This window comes from Ptiloglossa arizonensis, chromosome 5 (genome assembly GCF_051014685.1).
Source record: "Ptiloglossa arizonensis isolate GNS036 chromosome 5, iyPtiAriz1_principal, whole genome shotgun sequence".
In the NCBI taxonomy this organism is placed as follows: domain Eukaryota; kingdom Metazoa; phylum Arthropoda; class Insecta; order Hymenoptera; family Colletidae; genus Ptiloglossa; species Ptiloglossa arizonensis.
Window position 1 is genome coordinate 18,627,356 of NC_135052.1, and position 17,595 is coordinate 18,644,950.

The window sequence follows — 17,595 nt, forward strand, 5'->3', positions numbered from 1 at the left end:
AACGAAAGAGCGGGAGTACGAGAGTACGATACAGCGAGAGAAAGAGAGAAAGAGAGTACGAGGTAACGAGAAAACGAGAGTACGAGAGAAAGAGAGAAAAGTGTACGAGAGAAAGAGAGAAAAGAATACGAGAAAAATAGAGGAGAGAGAGAGAATGAAAGAAAAAGGGAGAGAGAAAGAGACAGTGTTAGAGAGAGAGAGAAACTGAGAAAAAGGATAGAGAGAGAGAGAAACTGAGAAAAAGGATAGAGAGAGAGAGAGAGAGAGAAACTGAGAAAAAGGATAGAGATAGAGAGAGAAACTGGGAAAAAGGATAGAGAGAGAGAGAGGAACTGAGAAAAAGGATAGAGAGAGAGAGAACCTGAGAAAAAGGATAGAGAGAGAGAGAGAGAGAGAGAGAGAGAAGGGTCGAGATCGCGAGGAAGAGACGCGAGAGTAGGAAAGAGTATCCGTTCCCGGTTCTCCCGCGGAGCGAAAAGACACGGAAAACCAACGAGGAAGCTGGCACTCGTCGGAAGGAAAGGGAAGGGGTTGAAACCGGGCGCGGAAAAAGGGAAAGAAAGGAAAACGGTCTCCGGGGTTGCGGAGCGCGAGAAACGCGAACGGGCGGGCGATCGTGGCGCGTGAGGGGAACGGAGAGAGGCTGCGGAAGAGTACTACCGTCGAATGGAAAAGAGATCAGGGAGAAAAAGAAACAACGGGGGAGAGAGAGGAAAAAAAGGGGTGTACGCGGTAACGGCGGAGTAGCGGCGGCAACGACGGCGTTGCTGCTGCTGCTGCTGCTGCTGCTGGTGGTGGTGGTGGTGGTAGTGGTAGTGGTGGTAGCGATGGTGGTAGTGGTGGTGATGGTGGTGGTGGTGGTGGTGGTGGAAAACAGCGTAACGGAGGGCGGAAGACGGTAGATGGTGCGGTGGGTGGTTGGGTGGGAAGGTTGGAGGCATCGGTATTTCGAGAGACGGACACGCGAACTACGAAGGAGCCGGGGGAAAAAGACGAACGGAGGAGGATCGAGTCTCGGGATACCCCGCGGAAGCGACGAGGATCGCGAACCACCGTGCGGGATGAAAGTGGAAGGGGCGAGGGGTGAGGCAGCACGAGCCAGTAAATAGGGGGATTGGTAGGGGAGAGAGAGAGACCACGAGGAGGAACGAGACCGGGATGCTGGGGTCGCTAGGCAACCCCCATGAGCCGCTCGAGGTGCACCCTCGGTACACCCTTATTGCCTTTCCAATTTTGGTGGTTCCCATGCACCTATTCCGTTCCCCCACCTATACTCCCCACACCTCCCCCGGCCACGGCTGGCATGGACAACCGATACCGACTGTCAAGGCTGCATTCGAAGAGAGAGAGAGAGAGAGAGAGAGAGAAAGAGGGAGAGAGAGAGAGAGCCTCGTCGTTTTGGGGAATCGATAAAATTCTGGGGTGAAAAATCTGGGGTCCTTCGATCCTCGAGCGTTTCTCGGACCCGCGACGATGAACGCGCACGAGTTAATGAGCCCTGGCCGAATCGAGCCACGCGAGATTATTCGTTTGTTCGACCGTTTCGGTTTGCAAACGGGATCAACCGCGTGGAGGAATACATCTACGGGCTTGGTCGTACTGCGAATTCTATATTCGGAAGTAGGAGTTTAGGAAGGAACGAGGAAACGAGCGTTTAGCGTAGAGTCGATCGGAATAGTTCGTTTGTGCGTACTTCGATTGCTTTGAATTATTATTTGATTTTCTTTCTTTGCTCTTCACGAGTACCCTGCGCGAGAATTTTATATTCGAGAGTAAGAATTTAGGAAGAAACGAGGAAACGAGCGTTTAACGTGGAGTCGATGGGAATAGTTCGTTTGTACGTACTTCGATTGCTTTGAATTACAATTTGATTTTCTTTCTTTGCTCTTCACGAGTATCCTACGCGAGAATTTTATATTCGAGAGTAGGAGTTTAGGAAGGAACGAGGAAACGAGCGTTTAGCGTGGAGTCGATGGGAATAGTTCGTTTGTACGTATTTCGATTGCTTTGAATTATAATTTGATCGTTACCTTCTTTTGCTTTTTACGAATACGCTATGCGTGAATTTTATATTGAGCGGTAATTTAGGAAAGAACGAGAAAACGAGCGTTTATCGTGAAGTCGATGGGAATAGTTCGTTTGTACGTATTTCGATTGCTTTGAATTATTATTTGATTTTCTTTCTTTGCTTTTTACGAGTACCCTGCGCGAGAATTTTATATTCAGGGGTAGTTTAGGAAAGAACGAGAAAACGAGCGTTTAACGTGGAGTCGATGAGAATAGTTAGTTTGTACGTACTTCGATTGCTTTGAATTATAATTTGATTTCCTTTCTTTGCTCTCTACGAATACACTACGCGAGAATTTTATATTCAAAAGTAGGAGTTTATAAAGAAACCAGAAAACGAGCGTTTATCGTGTAGCAGCTCGAAATTTTGTTTACACGTACTTCCATACCCGTCGTTTATTATTATATTTTTCCAACGTTACCACGTACACTGACGTTCATCGATTACCTTGTAATTCGATTCCAAAGTGAAATATCTCGAAACAGTTTTTATACGTTAAAGAATAGCAATCAAATTTATTTTCATTACATACCGGAAGTGTACAGACCCGATGAATATTATTCGAATACTTTCTATTCTCTCTTTCGAAACGGGAAGTATTCGTTACCCGATCCTCGTTAGAAAAAGTTTGTCGACCCTTGCTGCGCCGCAATAAAATAATATCTACGCGCAGTTTGTTGCACCTCGTGCGTTCGACCGTATTTCGATCGATGCTCTGTTGATGCAGCGTTTGAACGAACCCATTGAATCCGAGGGAAAATCAACATCGCGACTAAGGTTGTTTGCTAATTTGCAGATTCTATTAATGGGGTCCCTATGACCAAGCTTTGTTCCGTACGCAGCAGTTTCAAAGGAAGAACGGATCTAATTATTAATGGAAACGCGTTGACGGAGACACTTTCGTGGAATTCGGGACGAATGATACTTTTGTTTTCTTTTATCGAAAAGATCAAATCTGAGAAGTGAATTCTTCGTAGAGTATCGATTTTCGATTCTTTTGCCGCGATGGATTCGATTTCACGGTGGTTGTATGGAATTTCGGTTTAAAATTGAAGTCAAGGGTTCTGTTGACCGGAGAATCGTTTCGATATTCAAGCGCCTAGACCGTAGAGTCTACAGTGTGTCGTGTACCCTAAGTGGGCTAAAACTAACAGCACGTAGACAGTCCTGTAAACTTGCGGATTCTTCGAGTCAACAGTTGCTCTTTGAATCGGGCCTGGAATTTTAAGTGCCTTCTTGCACTGTATAATTGTAATACGTTTGATGCGAAGAGTCGCAAATAACCTTCAGATCCTGCATCGAAACACTCACGATGTATGCTACTGTGTGAAGAACACACTGTCCAACCCAACTCGACTGTCTTAAACATCTCGCTGGTCTTCGGTGATAGAAGACATCGAAGAAAGGCTATATTCGTTCAGAAGGAGCAAATTATTTAAATATATACATAAAACGGAGTCTGTCGTCTTCGATACATTTTTACGTCAACAAAATTAGTAATTATTACGCACTTTGTACTCAAGATCGTTTGAAGGTCATGTAGAGTGTATATCGATGATAATCGTTGCTATTGACGATGAAAATATTTAGTGTCTTTGAAACAAAATACCAACGACCTTAAAATGTGTAAAAATATAACCTTGAAGAAAAATTCTCGGTTAATATTTGTCCCTTCCGAACAGATAGTACCTTTTACATTATTTAAATCCAATTGAACATTTGGTGAAACACCCTGTACTCGATTGACGGTTGAACGTTATTAATTGTATGACAAGAATATGAAAATGTCGATTCACTGATTAAACGCAAATACAAATAGACCGACCTGATCGAAGAGTACCGAAGAAGTTGTTTAATCGGTAAATAAAATCCATCGAAATTCAGACAATTTGTTAATAAACATCGGTGGCTTATGCATGTAAATATATGTGTATAAAAATGCACAAGGTGCAACCGAAGTATATAGTTAAATTTTGTAAACCTGTTCCACTCTAATCTCGAAGATGAGAGAAGATCGTGCGAACGAAGAAAATTCTTTCTTCTCGAGATACAAACACTGTTTCTTTACTCGGTTCGTTACAGAAATTGTTGGATATGATTTCCTCCGTGACAATGCGTGTCTCGTGTTGTGTTCCGTTTCTACCTCGAACATAGTTTACCACCGCAATTGGACCGTCTTCTGCTCGCCTAGAATTTATGTCATAAATGCAACCGAAACACGTGTCGCTAGGTAACGTCCTTTGTAACGGTACGCGACTAACACACCTGTATCGGTTCACAGGATTCAACGGTGGTACGTAAATTTTGAAATTGTCGATTAACAAATAATACGTAGGTACGTGTGCAGATACGCGAGTGGAACGTGCTCGCGTTACGGTGAAAATGTGAAAATAATCTTACGATTGTTTCGGATAAGTTATCGTCGTTACGCGTGTACATAAAGGAACGGTGGAACACGTGGATATCAATAATCATATTTGTCGTATAAAGGGAAATTTATATTAGGCGTATTATGCGTTTCGCGTCTGATAAAGGAGAGCATGCTACGCAGGCTGCCGCGAGTATCGAGTATGGAATTTATGGTAGCATTTGTTCCGATGTTGAGACGATTTTGTGTAAATAAAATACTTTAACGATTCAGTCGTTAAGATCGACGAGCGAACGTTTATTTTTGTTTGCGGGAGTATACGGGTATAATTTTCATTATATTGACAGAAAGAAATCGTACAAGAAGATTGTATGGACGATGCCCTTGGGTATAGTTTACTGGTATAAAGTAGGCAAAGATTTACGAAACGACCCGATACATTCCAAATGTTTAAACATGTTTGACCTTATCGCTCGAAGGTAGCAAATAGGAAGAATACAAGTAAAATTGTGAAAATAATTTTTACAATTTCTTTTACAATCTTAGTTTTCTTATACATTAAGATACTTTTACGATCGAGATACTTAAACGTTAATTTATAACGATTGAGAGGTTGATAGGTTTTAATAAATTTTTGCTTTCAAAACCAACTAATTATTTCATTATTGCGAATACTGAAGCCATGTAGATTTTCTAATATCAAACAATAAAAGAAAGAACGTATATTTATGAAGTAATTATTGAAGTTACTTAAGAATAGTATGCAATATAAACAAAGTTGTATTCGCTTCGTATACATACTTAGCCAAAAAATATTCCTCCATCGTCCACGAACCAAAACATACCAATTATCAAGAACTTTAGAAAACTAAGCTAATCTGCAATTAAAAACTAAACAATTTTTATCATTCTCAGCCAATTGCCCCAATTCTATAAGTAGATGCACGTTATATACCAACGAAACAAAACATTGGGTTGTTCGCAAAATTGTCTCGTTCATTTCGGTGAAAACAAAACACGATATTTTCAGAGCATACCAAACTTTTCATTAAATTATACAATCTCCGTTTTGTAAAACGAAACGACTCTCCAAATAACCCAATATACGAACGAAACGAAATACATTACGGATTCTGGCCCGTTGATGATTAAAAACGCGTTATTACGAAAAGAAGAAGAAATTCTAAAGGAGAATCGAAGAACAGTCCGCACCCCCCCTCCCGATCCGTTTGGGTTGCGTGTTTCCGATCGTTCGTTTCCGTGGACGCTTCTCGGTCACAGCACGTAGCCCCGCGATCCCGATAGCGAACGGAGCAGGGGGGGTGAGGGGTTAGCGCGGCGGCGAGGCCGCGGAAGAAGAACGCGCCCAGCGGAGACAAGAGGGGTTCCGCGCAGTCGAGTTCGTTCCGAGGGTGAAAATCCGTCGGGACTGCTGGCGTCACACTGTCTAGCTCGATCGTGTGCGGGACACCGACCTCCTGATTGGTCACGGGGGGTGATAAAATTTGGGATCAGCTGTAGGTCTGCCGGAGGCCGGCAATCCCCTCGAACGGATCGACAGGAATGGCCCCGCGTATCGTTCCACGGCTCTGTGTGGTAAAGAAAAACACTCGAGGAAATGACGTTCCGCGGTGTTTCCTTTTCCGCCTGAACGCACATAAACGTCGAGCAGGACGACGTACTCCTACGACCGTATCGCCAACGTTGCTAAACTCCTTCCGTTCCGATCTTGCGCGAGGACAGGTGCGTTTTCCGTGTATACCACGCGTATCGACAATCGGGACCGTTGTTCCGCGTTTCCGGCACGTCGAGATTTCGTGTCGAGGAGTCCTTGCGTCGATGAGGTGGCGAAATTTAGGCGGGTGTTTCGATTTTGGAAGTTTGGGACGGTGTCGGGGAGTTTTGAGAATTTTTTTTTTGAGGGATAAGTGAAGGTATGATTAAAAGAAGTATTTTGATTTTGGAAGTTTAGAAAGGTATTAGGGAAGTTTTGAGAATTTTTTTTTTAGGGACAAGCGAAGGTATAATTGAAGGAAGTATTTTAATTTTGGATACTTTGAAAAGGTATTAGGGAAATTTTGAGAATTTTTTTTTAGGGACAAGCGAAGGTGTGATTGAAGGAAGTATTTTAATTTTGGATACTTTGGAAAGGTATTAGGGAAGTTTTGAGAATTTTTTTTAGAGACAAGCAAAGATATGATTAAAGAAAATATTTTGATTTTGGATACTTTGAAAAGGTGTATAAGGAAGTTATGAGAATTTTTTTTAGGGAAAAACGAAAGTATGATTAAAGGAAGTATTTTAATTTTGGACACTTTGGAAAGGTATTAGCCAAATTTTGAGAATTGTTTTTAGGGACAAGCAAAGATATGATTAAAGAAAATATTTTGATTTTGGATACTTTAGAAAGGTATTAGTGAAGCTTTGAGAATTTTTTTGAGGGACAAGCGAAGGTACAATTAAGGGAAGTATTTTGATTTTGGAACTTTAAAAATGTATTGGGGAATACTCGATAATTCTTTTTAAAATTGCAATCAACATTTTTCGATACATTACGAATAGTTATAATTTTAGTGGTTATTTCTACGTTACGATACTTGAATTAAGTAACTTGAATACTAAATATAATGTATATGTACATATGTACGAGTAGCCATGAGAGGTTAACCCATTTCCATCAGAAGCGGTTAGGTTATAAAACTGCAATTCGTTGAACCTCGCCCATTCACCTTCTCTCCTCTGTGTTATGTCTTCATGAACTTGAACTCGTGTTTTGTTTCATTACGGCGAACCAACTGGTCGGATAAAATAAATAAACGAATAATTAACCCCACTTGGTTGAGATTAAAGATCATTTTAATTACACTAAACCTACCTTGTACCAATGAAACGAATTCAGCGACACGAGGATATTTTCAAATCTTTTAACAAGTGTGCTAATATCGTGGAGGAGCGATATAATCGTGAAAAGGTTAGAAAGTTCGAAGATGCCTTTTCGGATCGTGATTCGGTAGATTCTTCGAGTTAAGAGTTGCTCTTCGAATGCAAGCTACGGTTTTAAAAACCGTTTGCGTGATACGATTGCATCGATCTTTGAAATTGAGCGAGTAATCGTTAATGTCTCCCGATCACGCATTGCGCTTAAGATGCGTAACGCTGTGTCGTTAATTTTATAGGGAAATATAAATTACGTTTCACTTTTGCACAGTGAACGAACGTTCGATATTATATGACATTATTTCCTTTCCTTAATCGGTATTGTCCGACATTGCTCATTAGTCGAGAATCTACAGTTTTAGGTTAGCTTCAGAGGTTATCAAGGAAGTAACTCCGTCAACATCTTTGCATTTCCAGCAACTTGACTGTCGAGATTTAGACACTCGAGTTGCCGTGCCGTAATTGAGCCAGAATTTAACTGAGTACCCCACTGGGGTCCAATGAACTCTCCGTATTCTTTCTCGTGTTTATTTCGTGTTCGCATCGCATTGTCTGAAACAGTACGAAATGAAAATTAGGACTTCTGTGGATCGTTGTAGTGCTTCGACGAGCCACCGTTTTCATTTTTTTATTATTTCTTCGGAAGAAATAATAACCTTAAACAACACGGGTAGGACAGATAATTATGGAGTACATTATGGACCCCCGATATTCTTTCTCGAGATTATTTCGCGTTTAGATCACTTTATCCGAAATAATTCATGTATTTACTTTCAAAGAAAGAATAACTGTAAATAACATTGGAGGACAAATAATAATGGGGTACCTTAATCACTTAATATTATTTCCCTTGTTTACTTCATGTTTAGATCACTTTATTTGAAATGTTATCATTCATGTATTTACTTTCAAAAAAAGAATAACTCTAAATAATATTGGAGGGTAAATAATAATGGGGTACCCTAATCCCTTAATATTATTTCCCTTATTAATTTCATGTTTAGATCACTTTACCTGAAATATTATAATTCGCGTATTTACTTTCTAAAAAAGAATAACTCTAAATAACATTGCAGGACAAATACTAATGGGATACCCTAATCCCTTAATATTATTTCCCTTGTTTACTTCATGTTTAGATCACTTTATTTGAAATATTATCATTCATGTATTTACTTTCAAAAAAAGAATAAGTCTAAATAATATTGGAGGGTAAATAATAATGGGGGTACCCTAATCCCTTAATATTATTTCCCTTGTTTACTTCATGTTTAGATCACTTTACCCAAAATATTATAATTCACGTATTTACTTTCAAAAAAAGAATAACTCTAAATAACATTGCAGGACAAATACTAATGGGATACCCTAATCCCTTAATATTATTTCCCTTGTTTACTTCATGTTTAGATCACTTTATTTGAAATATTATCATTCACGTATTTACTTTCAAAAAAAGAATAACTCTAAATAACATTGCAGGACAAATACTAATGGGATACCCTAATCCCTTAATATTATTTCCCTTGTTTACTTCATGTTTAGATCACTTTACCCAAAATATTATAATTCACGTATTAACTTTCAAAAAAAGAATAACTCTAAATAACATTGCAGGACAAATACTAATGGGATACCCTAATCCCTTAATATTATTCTCCGCATTTATTTCGTATTTAGATCACATTACCTAAAATATTATAATTCATACATTTACCCAAAGAAGAAGTAATTCCAAGTATCACTGGCAGAATAAAAATAACAGTGGTTTTTCTAACTTCCCATATAAACTCTCCAAAGTAGTATCTGCAAACGAAAAAGTAACTTACCCCGCGAATTGAATCGTCAAGGACCGATACAATCGCGAAAGGGTTTCGAAAGTTGCATGACACTTTCGAAGGACACGGTTCAGCGAGTACGAGCGTCTCGGTTCCAATGGAGGACAAACGAAACGACATTTTATTCCGTTGGTCGTTATAATAACCACGCGGTACGAAGAAGGGGGCCCCAGAAACGATGTAAATAGTATCTCGTTGCGTAGTGGAAAAACTGCAGGACTCGGTTGGGGTTCGGTGGCAGGGATATTTATTGCGCGTTTCGCCCATCGGGTCCCCAGGGAGTGCGACATAAGAGGAGGAGAAAAAATGGAACGGAGGAAAAGAAGCTGCGCCGTGCTCCATATAAATTGCACGCTTAACCAAGGATTCGATTAACGGGCTATAAGCGGCGCGTAACGACGGACAAGGACGCGAACTGTTTTTAATGAAATTAAACAGAGAGACGCGCCGAGATAGACCGCGGTCGAGAGAATCGTACACGCGGAGGCCGCGATCGGGTTAATTCGTTGGATCCTCGACGAACAAGGATCCAACGAACGCGTGGGTGGAACGATCGGTGAGAGAACCGATCGAACCGGTGGCTGATAAAAATCTGTCCACGACTCGGAAGAGTTTAATCCCCCGTGAACGAACATTTCGGAGCGTGCAATATTTTTTATCGGTGTGGGCAATTAAATAAAACGAATATTCCCGATGGTACAACTTTCTGCTACAGATGGGAACGAAATAATGTTTCATTGTAATTTAATACGGGATAACGTTTATTTTGTGAATAATGATAATAATTTTTGTTACATGTTTGTGTGTTTGTTTGTAGGGTTCTCGAAGTTGAAAAAGAACGCGAGTACTACAAAATTTTTCAAGTACCTTGTTTAACATTCGACCCGGACGAAATTGGAGAGAATCGTTCGTTCGTAATTATGAAAGTTTTTTTTTCTCACGATTGTAAGTGCTGCCGGATGCACTCGTGGGAAGGGTGTAATTGTTGAAAATTTTTTTCATCGAAGTTGGTCGGTGTTTAGATATTTTTGTAAAATATTACCGTGTTCGTTGAAATTGCGAACGAGACGAATCGGATTACAGTTACACTCGCGGGTGTTTTTTATACGGAATTTTAAACTTGTTTCTAACTTTATTCCGCGAACCGGGGAACCGAATGAAAGGACCGGATTTGGTGCACCTCCGCTATGCGGGATAGGTTTTGAAGCAGATTGCAGGAAATTACCGCGTAGCTAAAAATTATTTTGTTCGGTGCATACATTTTATTTTAATTTCGCGAACTGTTGCGTACAGTGTCGCTCGAAAGTATTTCGGTCGTGTATTCGACGCAACGAAAATTCCGTTCTATCGATCGAAAAAAAAAAAAAAACCGTAGTCGCGCCTTCGCGTATATTTTCGTTACAAATATTCAGCTCGGTGGAATTTTTTCACTCGTACGTGTAAAAAACGATGGAACACATTAGTACTATTTATCATACAAGGAAAGAGGCTTCGTTTAATTTTTCTTCGCTCGAAATGACGAAGATTATTTAAATCGTGTGTACAAAATTTAATTCCCTGTAAGATTGATCAAAAACATTTAAAAATATTGGGCTGTTCGGAAAGTCATTTTGTTTTTTTTAGTGAAAATGAAACACGATTTTTTTTACAGTGTATATACATTTTATTCAATTATTTTATTCTCCATTTTGGAAAACGAAATGACTTTCCGGACAATCCAGTATTATCACCAAGAGCAACTACAATATCGAAAAGTCTGCAAAGGGTAACAACCCCTCACAAGGGACCGATTTTCCTCAAAATTGAACTGAACCTTCGTATAAGAATACAAAACCTAAATACAAAGTTTCATCGAGATCCATTCAGCCGTTTAGACGCGATCGCGTCAGAAAGTATGCACACCCGTGTAGATGCATTCTTCTCGGTCGCGAACTGTACAAATTTTTGGAAAATTTTTTTTTTTACTCGAATACTCAAAAACGCGACAAGAGAGCCTCGAAACGAGTTTCCCGGTGGTGAAAAATATTTTCGAAATTTTTCTTAATTACATCGGCTTCCGTGCTCGCGAGACTGTGGCGCGAAAATTGATTACGTCGGACACAAATGGCTTAATATCAATCTCCACTCCGCGCGGTACGCCCTGTAATTCGATTCCACGGTGCAAAACATCCTCGAACGCCGCGCGCGTTTCCGCGGGTCGACCGTTCGCGCGAGCGTTCACCGCACGGCCTCGTCGTAGGCGTCTAAGGGCGAGCGGCGCGGTGACACCGCCCTCGGTCCGGCCCTTTTTTTTCGCGGGGCGAGTCGGATTTAATTAAACGTCCAGGAAATAGAAAAGCAAAGGGAACAAATATCGCGTAGGAGCCACGGTGGAGTTTCTGGAAGAAACGACGAAAGAAAAGGAACGATCGAAGATATATATATGTATATACACATACACATACACATATATATGTACGTATTATTTGTATGTATATAAATATAAATATATATAAAATATATATAAGTAAATACATATATGTATATGTATAAAGAGCGGAAAAAGAGGAAGCGAAAAGGCGAGGGGTTTCCGCGGGGGAGGAGGGGGTGGTGCGTCGTAGCCCTTTGCCCCTTTCGCGCTCCATCCATCGATCGATAATGCGATCCGGCGAAGGGTGCACCGGACGAATCGCAGAAATAAGGGCTGCTCCCTCGGTCGCTGCCTCTCTCCTCCGCGTGGCGCGTTCATCTTCGCGGGCTCCACCCTCACCTGGCTACGCCGGAACGAAGGTAGACGAAAGGTGTACGCCAGCCACCAGCCAGCTAGGCAAGGTTACTCACTTTCCCCGTGCGTACTACCGCGGCTGGGCTGCGTGAGTATCTTCTCTCTCGTCGTCCCCCTCCACCCCACCGTCCCCCCCTCGTCGGTACACGCTCGCACACGCTAGCGTGGTGGCCTCTCCGTGCGCGTTGGGTGGCTCACATCCACGTCGCTATCGCGAGAGAACCGCGCGGCTGTGGACGACGCCGGGAGAAGAGTGCAAAGAACCGCCGCGCGCACGGCCGAGCGCGAGCGAGACCGAACGACACGACCCGAGCGAGACCGAACGACCGAGCGACCGCGACGAGAGACGAAGAGGGAACGAACAGGAGAGGGGGAAAGAGAAAGCGAGAGAAAGGGCAGTGGTGGGGGTACGGCTCGGTGTCGGTGACTGTACCCGGGACGATGGTGGTGGTCGGTGGCGGCGGTAGTGGTAGCGGTAGTGGTGTGGTGCCGACTACAGCGGTAGCGATAACCATAGAGGGGTTGCAGATCGATGGAGCAGTGACGTCACGGGGAGCGGGAAGCTGCGTCTCCATGGTGACCGCCAACGGTCCCGGCAGCTCTCTGTGTACGGTCCGACCAGCGGGCTTGAAATTTTATTAAATTTCATTTGTGCCGTTCTCCACCTTCTCCGCCCTTCCACGCCGTGTTCTCCTCCCGCCCTTCGCGTCTTGTCCCTTTCTCTACCTCCGTTCTCCGTCTCCCGGTACGCTTTTGTCCTCGTTTCGTCCACCGACGACGGCCACCGCGTTACCTATCCCACCCCCACCTCCACACCGCCCCCCTCCCCCCTACCGGTCCAAGGCTTCCTTGTCCCGCTACTCGGACCTCTTTCGTTTTATTTTCGACACTTCTCGCCGCTTTTACGCGGGCGGAAGGAAAAACGACGTCGAGCTTGTAAAAAAGGGGTCGGAAAAAATGACGCGCACCACCGGGGCCACCGACTGCTCCGCGGACCAAGGAATACCCGGGTTCCTCGTTTTCGGTGGCGTAGCGCTTATGGTGGGGGACACGGGGGACCAACCACGCGGTTCGTGTAATTTTTCCTCGACCAGATCGGTGGGGAATTCTTTCACCGATCGAGCGATCGGCTCGAAGGGATCGACCCGGAGACTGCGCTCGAATCGAGAAGTACACGGAGAAGTTAACCCCTTTGCAATCGAGAGGCGACTCTCGGTCGACAATTGATGCACTGGAATTTTTTTGCACTGTAATTTTACCAATTTTTCTAATTCTTAAGGTAAACTTTATGAAAACAAATACTTCGTAAAATATACAGATACGTAAGTTTCAAATTGAGTCTACGATTTATTCTTACTTTCAAGTTAGATGTGTGAAAGATGATCGAGTTTCCGTGTGAAAGAATTAATCGAGCGCGAAGAGTTAACGCTTTGACGGCCGCAGTCACGTACACGCGACTCAGCGAGTCGGTTGCGATTTTTCCTGTTCGGTGATGTGAACGATATCGAGATGCTTTCGATAAATGTCCGTGAATCGTAATTTAGTATCGAGCAGCTTCGAACGCGGAGGTATCGAGCGGAATCGGTGTCCGTTTGATGTGGCGACGAGAATGTAAATGTCCGATGCTCTTACGATGGTATCGATACGTATTCGTTGTATCGTAGAAAGTATCGTTAACTTCTTCGAAAATGTACGCGTCTACTCGAATGTTTGGAGCGCCATACTGGATTTATTTATTTATTTTTATTTCTTCAAAAACGGGAGAACATTTAATATGGAAAGTTTATAAAATTCAGTCGTGGGTGGATAAAGCACAAATCGATGCTTGATATTATTAAAAATATTATTTCGTAATTAATTTATGGAACAAATAAACTTATTTTGGTATACTATATATAAAGGTTTTTTAGGAAATATTACTCTTGAGGAAATATCACTATTGCTTGTGAAACTGTTGCTCCCTAAAGTAATTATCTGAGTATAATTAATATACACTGATGAAACATTGTAAATTGTATTCATATTTAAACGGTCGTTTGTGAATTCTTATTAATATTTCAGAAAAGTGAAAATTTGTCGATACAAACTGTTGCTCGGTATATTAATACCAAGTAACTTAGATTTACAGTTTAATACTTCCTATTAAAGCCCAAGTATTTTGACATTAAATTGCTCGAGTATTACAGATACCTCGTCGTATCAGTTTCGTCATTAGCGATGAGATCAATTCAATAACATCATTAATACGGATACGTATCAATTCCCAATTGTGGTGTCATATCGAACAGGTATCGAAGTAACTTATCGATAAGATGTATTTACCAACATTTCTAATATTGTAGCCTTCTGTTACTGTAATATCAAAATTGTGAATTATTCGTACAACTCGGAATAAATTCTTATCCAAATATATCCTCGAGTATCATTGATTATTCTTCAGCGCGGTATATTTACGTGATTCTTTATTTTCGAAAACCGAGTTCGGACTTTCGTAGGAATTAATTCATTCGTCGTTATATTTAATCGGATTATATTTTGCCCGACTCAGCCTGGAAATATATTCCAACAATATTTTCTTTTTCCATTAACCCGTTCGTGCGAGCACCAAGGTGCAGCGAACGTTATTCGAATCCCTTTTGCGTAACAAATAAAACGAGATTGCGAAAGAAAATAAGAAAAAATACAATACGGTCAGTTCGCGCGACTCTTTGGTTAATATTTCGTAAAATCACACCGAGTACGGTCGCGAGCGGTAAACTAACCTCGAAAAACCATCCGTAAAAGAAAAATACGGATTGTTATAACGACATAAATTGCAATGGACACGATGGGGTTAAAATATGATCGATTCGAGTGATCAGTTATCTGATAAACAAAATTCCTCGTTAATGTTCGTAATGAAGACGAATCGGTGGAAAATCGGTCTCGTGTTAATTCCCGCTTTCGAGTAACAATGTTTACGTCGCACTCGAGTAATGGAATCGTCCCCGATATGATTTATATTTACATAGTACCGAGTATCGAGACGCTGGTCGGTTTATCGACGTTTGTGATAAAAATCGCTACCCACCCCGCTTTCTAGCAACAAGACCGTCCGATTTGCTCGAAAGCGGGTATCATTGTGTCGTGATTAAACGCGAAATCTCTCTTGAAAACGAAACACCAACGTATCGAACTCAGTTTCACGGTTCCACCATCGTGGAGGTTCGTGATAAAAATCGCTAGCCACCCCGCTTTCGAGCAACAAGACCGTCCGATTCGCTCGAAAGCGGGTATCATCGTGTCGTGATTAAACGCTAAATCTTTCCTGAAAACGAAACACCAACGTATCAAACTCAGTTTCACGGTTCCACCATCGTGGTGGTTCACGATAAAAATTGCTACCCACCCCGCTTTCGAGCAACGAGATCGTCCGATTTGCTCGAAAGCGGGTATCGTCGTGTTGTGATTAAACGCTAAATCTTTCCTGAAAACGAACACAAACGTATCGAACTCAGTTTCACGGTTCCACCATCGTGGAGGTTCGCGATAAAAATTGCTACCCACCCCGCTTTCGAGCAACGAGATCGTCCGATTTGCTCGAAAGCGGGTATCGTCGTGTCGTGATTAAACGCTAAATCTTTCCTGAAAACGAACACAAACGTATCGAACTCAGTTTCACGGTTCCACCATCGTCGTGGCTTTAGGTAGAAGCGATTTCGAGCGAGCTGGCGACTCGTGTCGAGCGATACATTCACCCCGAATCTACGATCGTTGGTGGTAGTCGCTCGTAGGTCGCTGGACCAAACCACCCATGAGTTTGCAACGAAGTTAGCAGCGATTGGTTCGCGCGAAATCGCTCCCACTGCGACCACAGCCTAATGCAACGTGTTTACTGGAGAATTTTGCCATCGAGAGCAAAACTCTCCGGTGTTCGCGTCGTTGGTACCAAGTACTAGAGAATCGAAATCGTCGTTAACGGTTAACGTTAACGATATGGTTCGTCGACGCTTGACGAGTAATCTTTTTTTTTTCTCACAGTTTACACAAGTTTTTGCGTTACATATTCATGTTCGACTACGTGTTTCGATAGTAGTATCTATGAATAGTGAGCAATACAAAAATGTAAATACTGTATATTATGATTTATTAGAAAAAATGTGACATAAAGATATATATAGTAGTATCTATGAATAGTGAGCAATACAAAAATGTAAATACGTATATATTATGATTTATTAGAAGAAATGTGACATAAAGGTGTATATATAGTAGTATCTATAAATAGTGAGCAATACAAAAATGTAAATACGTGTATATTATGATTTATTAGAAAAAATGTGACATAAAGGTATATATATATACACAGCGAGAGAGATGTAAATATATATAATTATATATAATTAATATCTCTTCTCGTCGATACTTTCTTTCGATAAAGTCAAAGAAATTATAATCGAACTATGAGAGGCAATCCCTTTGTTGTTCATTAAGGGAAAACTTGTAAAAAAAGTTACGATAAAAACTCTTTCGTATTGCACTGATTAATCTCTCTCGATAGAGAGATTGAGCTCTTTCCTCGCGGAAAAAAAACATGTTTTAACTAACATCAATAATAGTCGAGAGGTGAATATAGCGAGTGAAACTCTCGAGTGGACACCCAACGTAAGTGAAAAAAAGAAGAAAGTGTTCGACTTACGTGGAGGAAGAATAGTGAAACGAGGCTGCAGTCGTCGACGATTCTTCGATCGTTTCTTACGAAACAATTGTCAATAATTAATACTGACGTTAATAATTAATCAAGCATTCCTTTCGCGAAGAAAGCGTGTCGTCCTCGTCGTTACTTTTCTTCGATGAATTCGAAGAAATTGTTGGTTTGAAATTATCGTCGAGAAATTATTGTAAGATATAATAACATCGTCAACAAGTAACTTAAAAACTTCATCTGTTGATTTTTGCGTCGTTTTCTCCTGTCGTCGCATTCCCTCGATACACAAGAAGAAGGTAATCCCTTCGGTGGCCGTTAACGGAGAACTTTTAATAAAAAAAAAAAAGAAATGATAAAAATTCTCTCGTGCTTCACTAATTGGCGTTCTTTGCACATGGAATCCGTTTTTTCTCGCTGGGAGAACACACGAATGGATAATGTCAATACCGACAAGGAGAGAGATTAACATCGAGAGGAAAACTCTCGAGTGGATACAAATGCGAAAAAAGAAGGAAGTGTGAAAAAATTGCCAGTGTCGTTCACTCTTATAAATATCAATGCAAGAGAAGTATTAATGTCGAGAGTAAAATTCACGAGTGGACAACTGACGCAAGTGAAAATGGGCAATTGTCAATGTCGTTAACACTTGTGAATGTCGATACCGCGTGGAATGATTCTCGAGATTAAAACTCTCGAGTGGACACCTGGTTCGTGTTGAAAAAGAAGAACGATCGTCGGTATAGTAAACACTTACGAAACCCGGTACTGTGGAGGATGATTCTCGAGATTAAAACACTCGAGTGGACACCTGGCTCGAGTTGAAAAAGAAGAACAACAGCCAATATTATGAACACTTACGAATATCAGTATCGAAGAGGTTTAGTATCGAGAGTAAAACTTTCGAATAAACACCTGTCGTGGTGTCGATGTGAA

General features: G+C 41.4%; 1 protein-coding gene across 1 annotated transcript; it reads right to left on the reverse strand.

Moving 5' to 3' along the window:
• Nucleotides 1-6,947: 6,947 nt before the first annotated feature.
• Nucleotides 6,948-12,550, reverse strand: LOC143147442 (uncharacterized). Its single transcript, XM_076312688.1, has 4 exons — nucleotides 12,387-12,550; nucleotides 12,032-12,090; nucleotides 7,312-7,925; nucleotides 6,948-7,231 (listed from the first exon to the last, which is right to left on the reverse strand). Exons 1-3 carry the CDS (start codon nucleotides 12,548-12,550, stop codon nucleotides 7,753-7,755), a joined length of 396 nt encoding a protein of 131 aa, XP_076168803.1. The 3' UTR covers nucleotides 6,948-7,231; nucleotides 7,312-7,752.
• Between the last annotated feature and the right edge of the window lie 5,045 nt (nucleotides 12,551-17,595).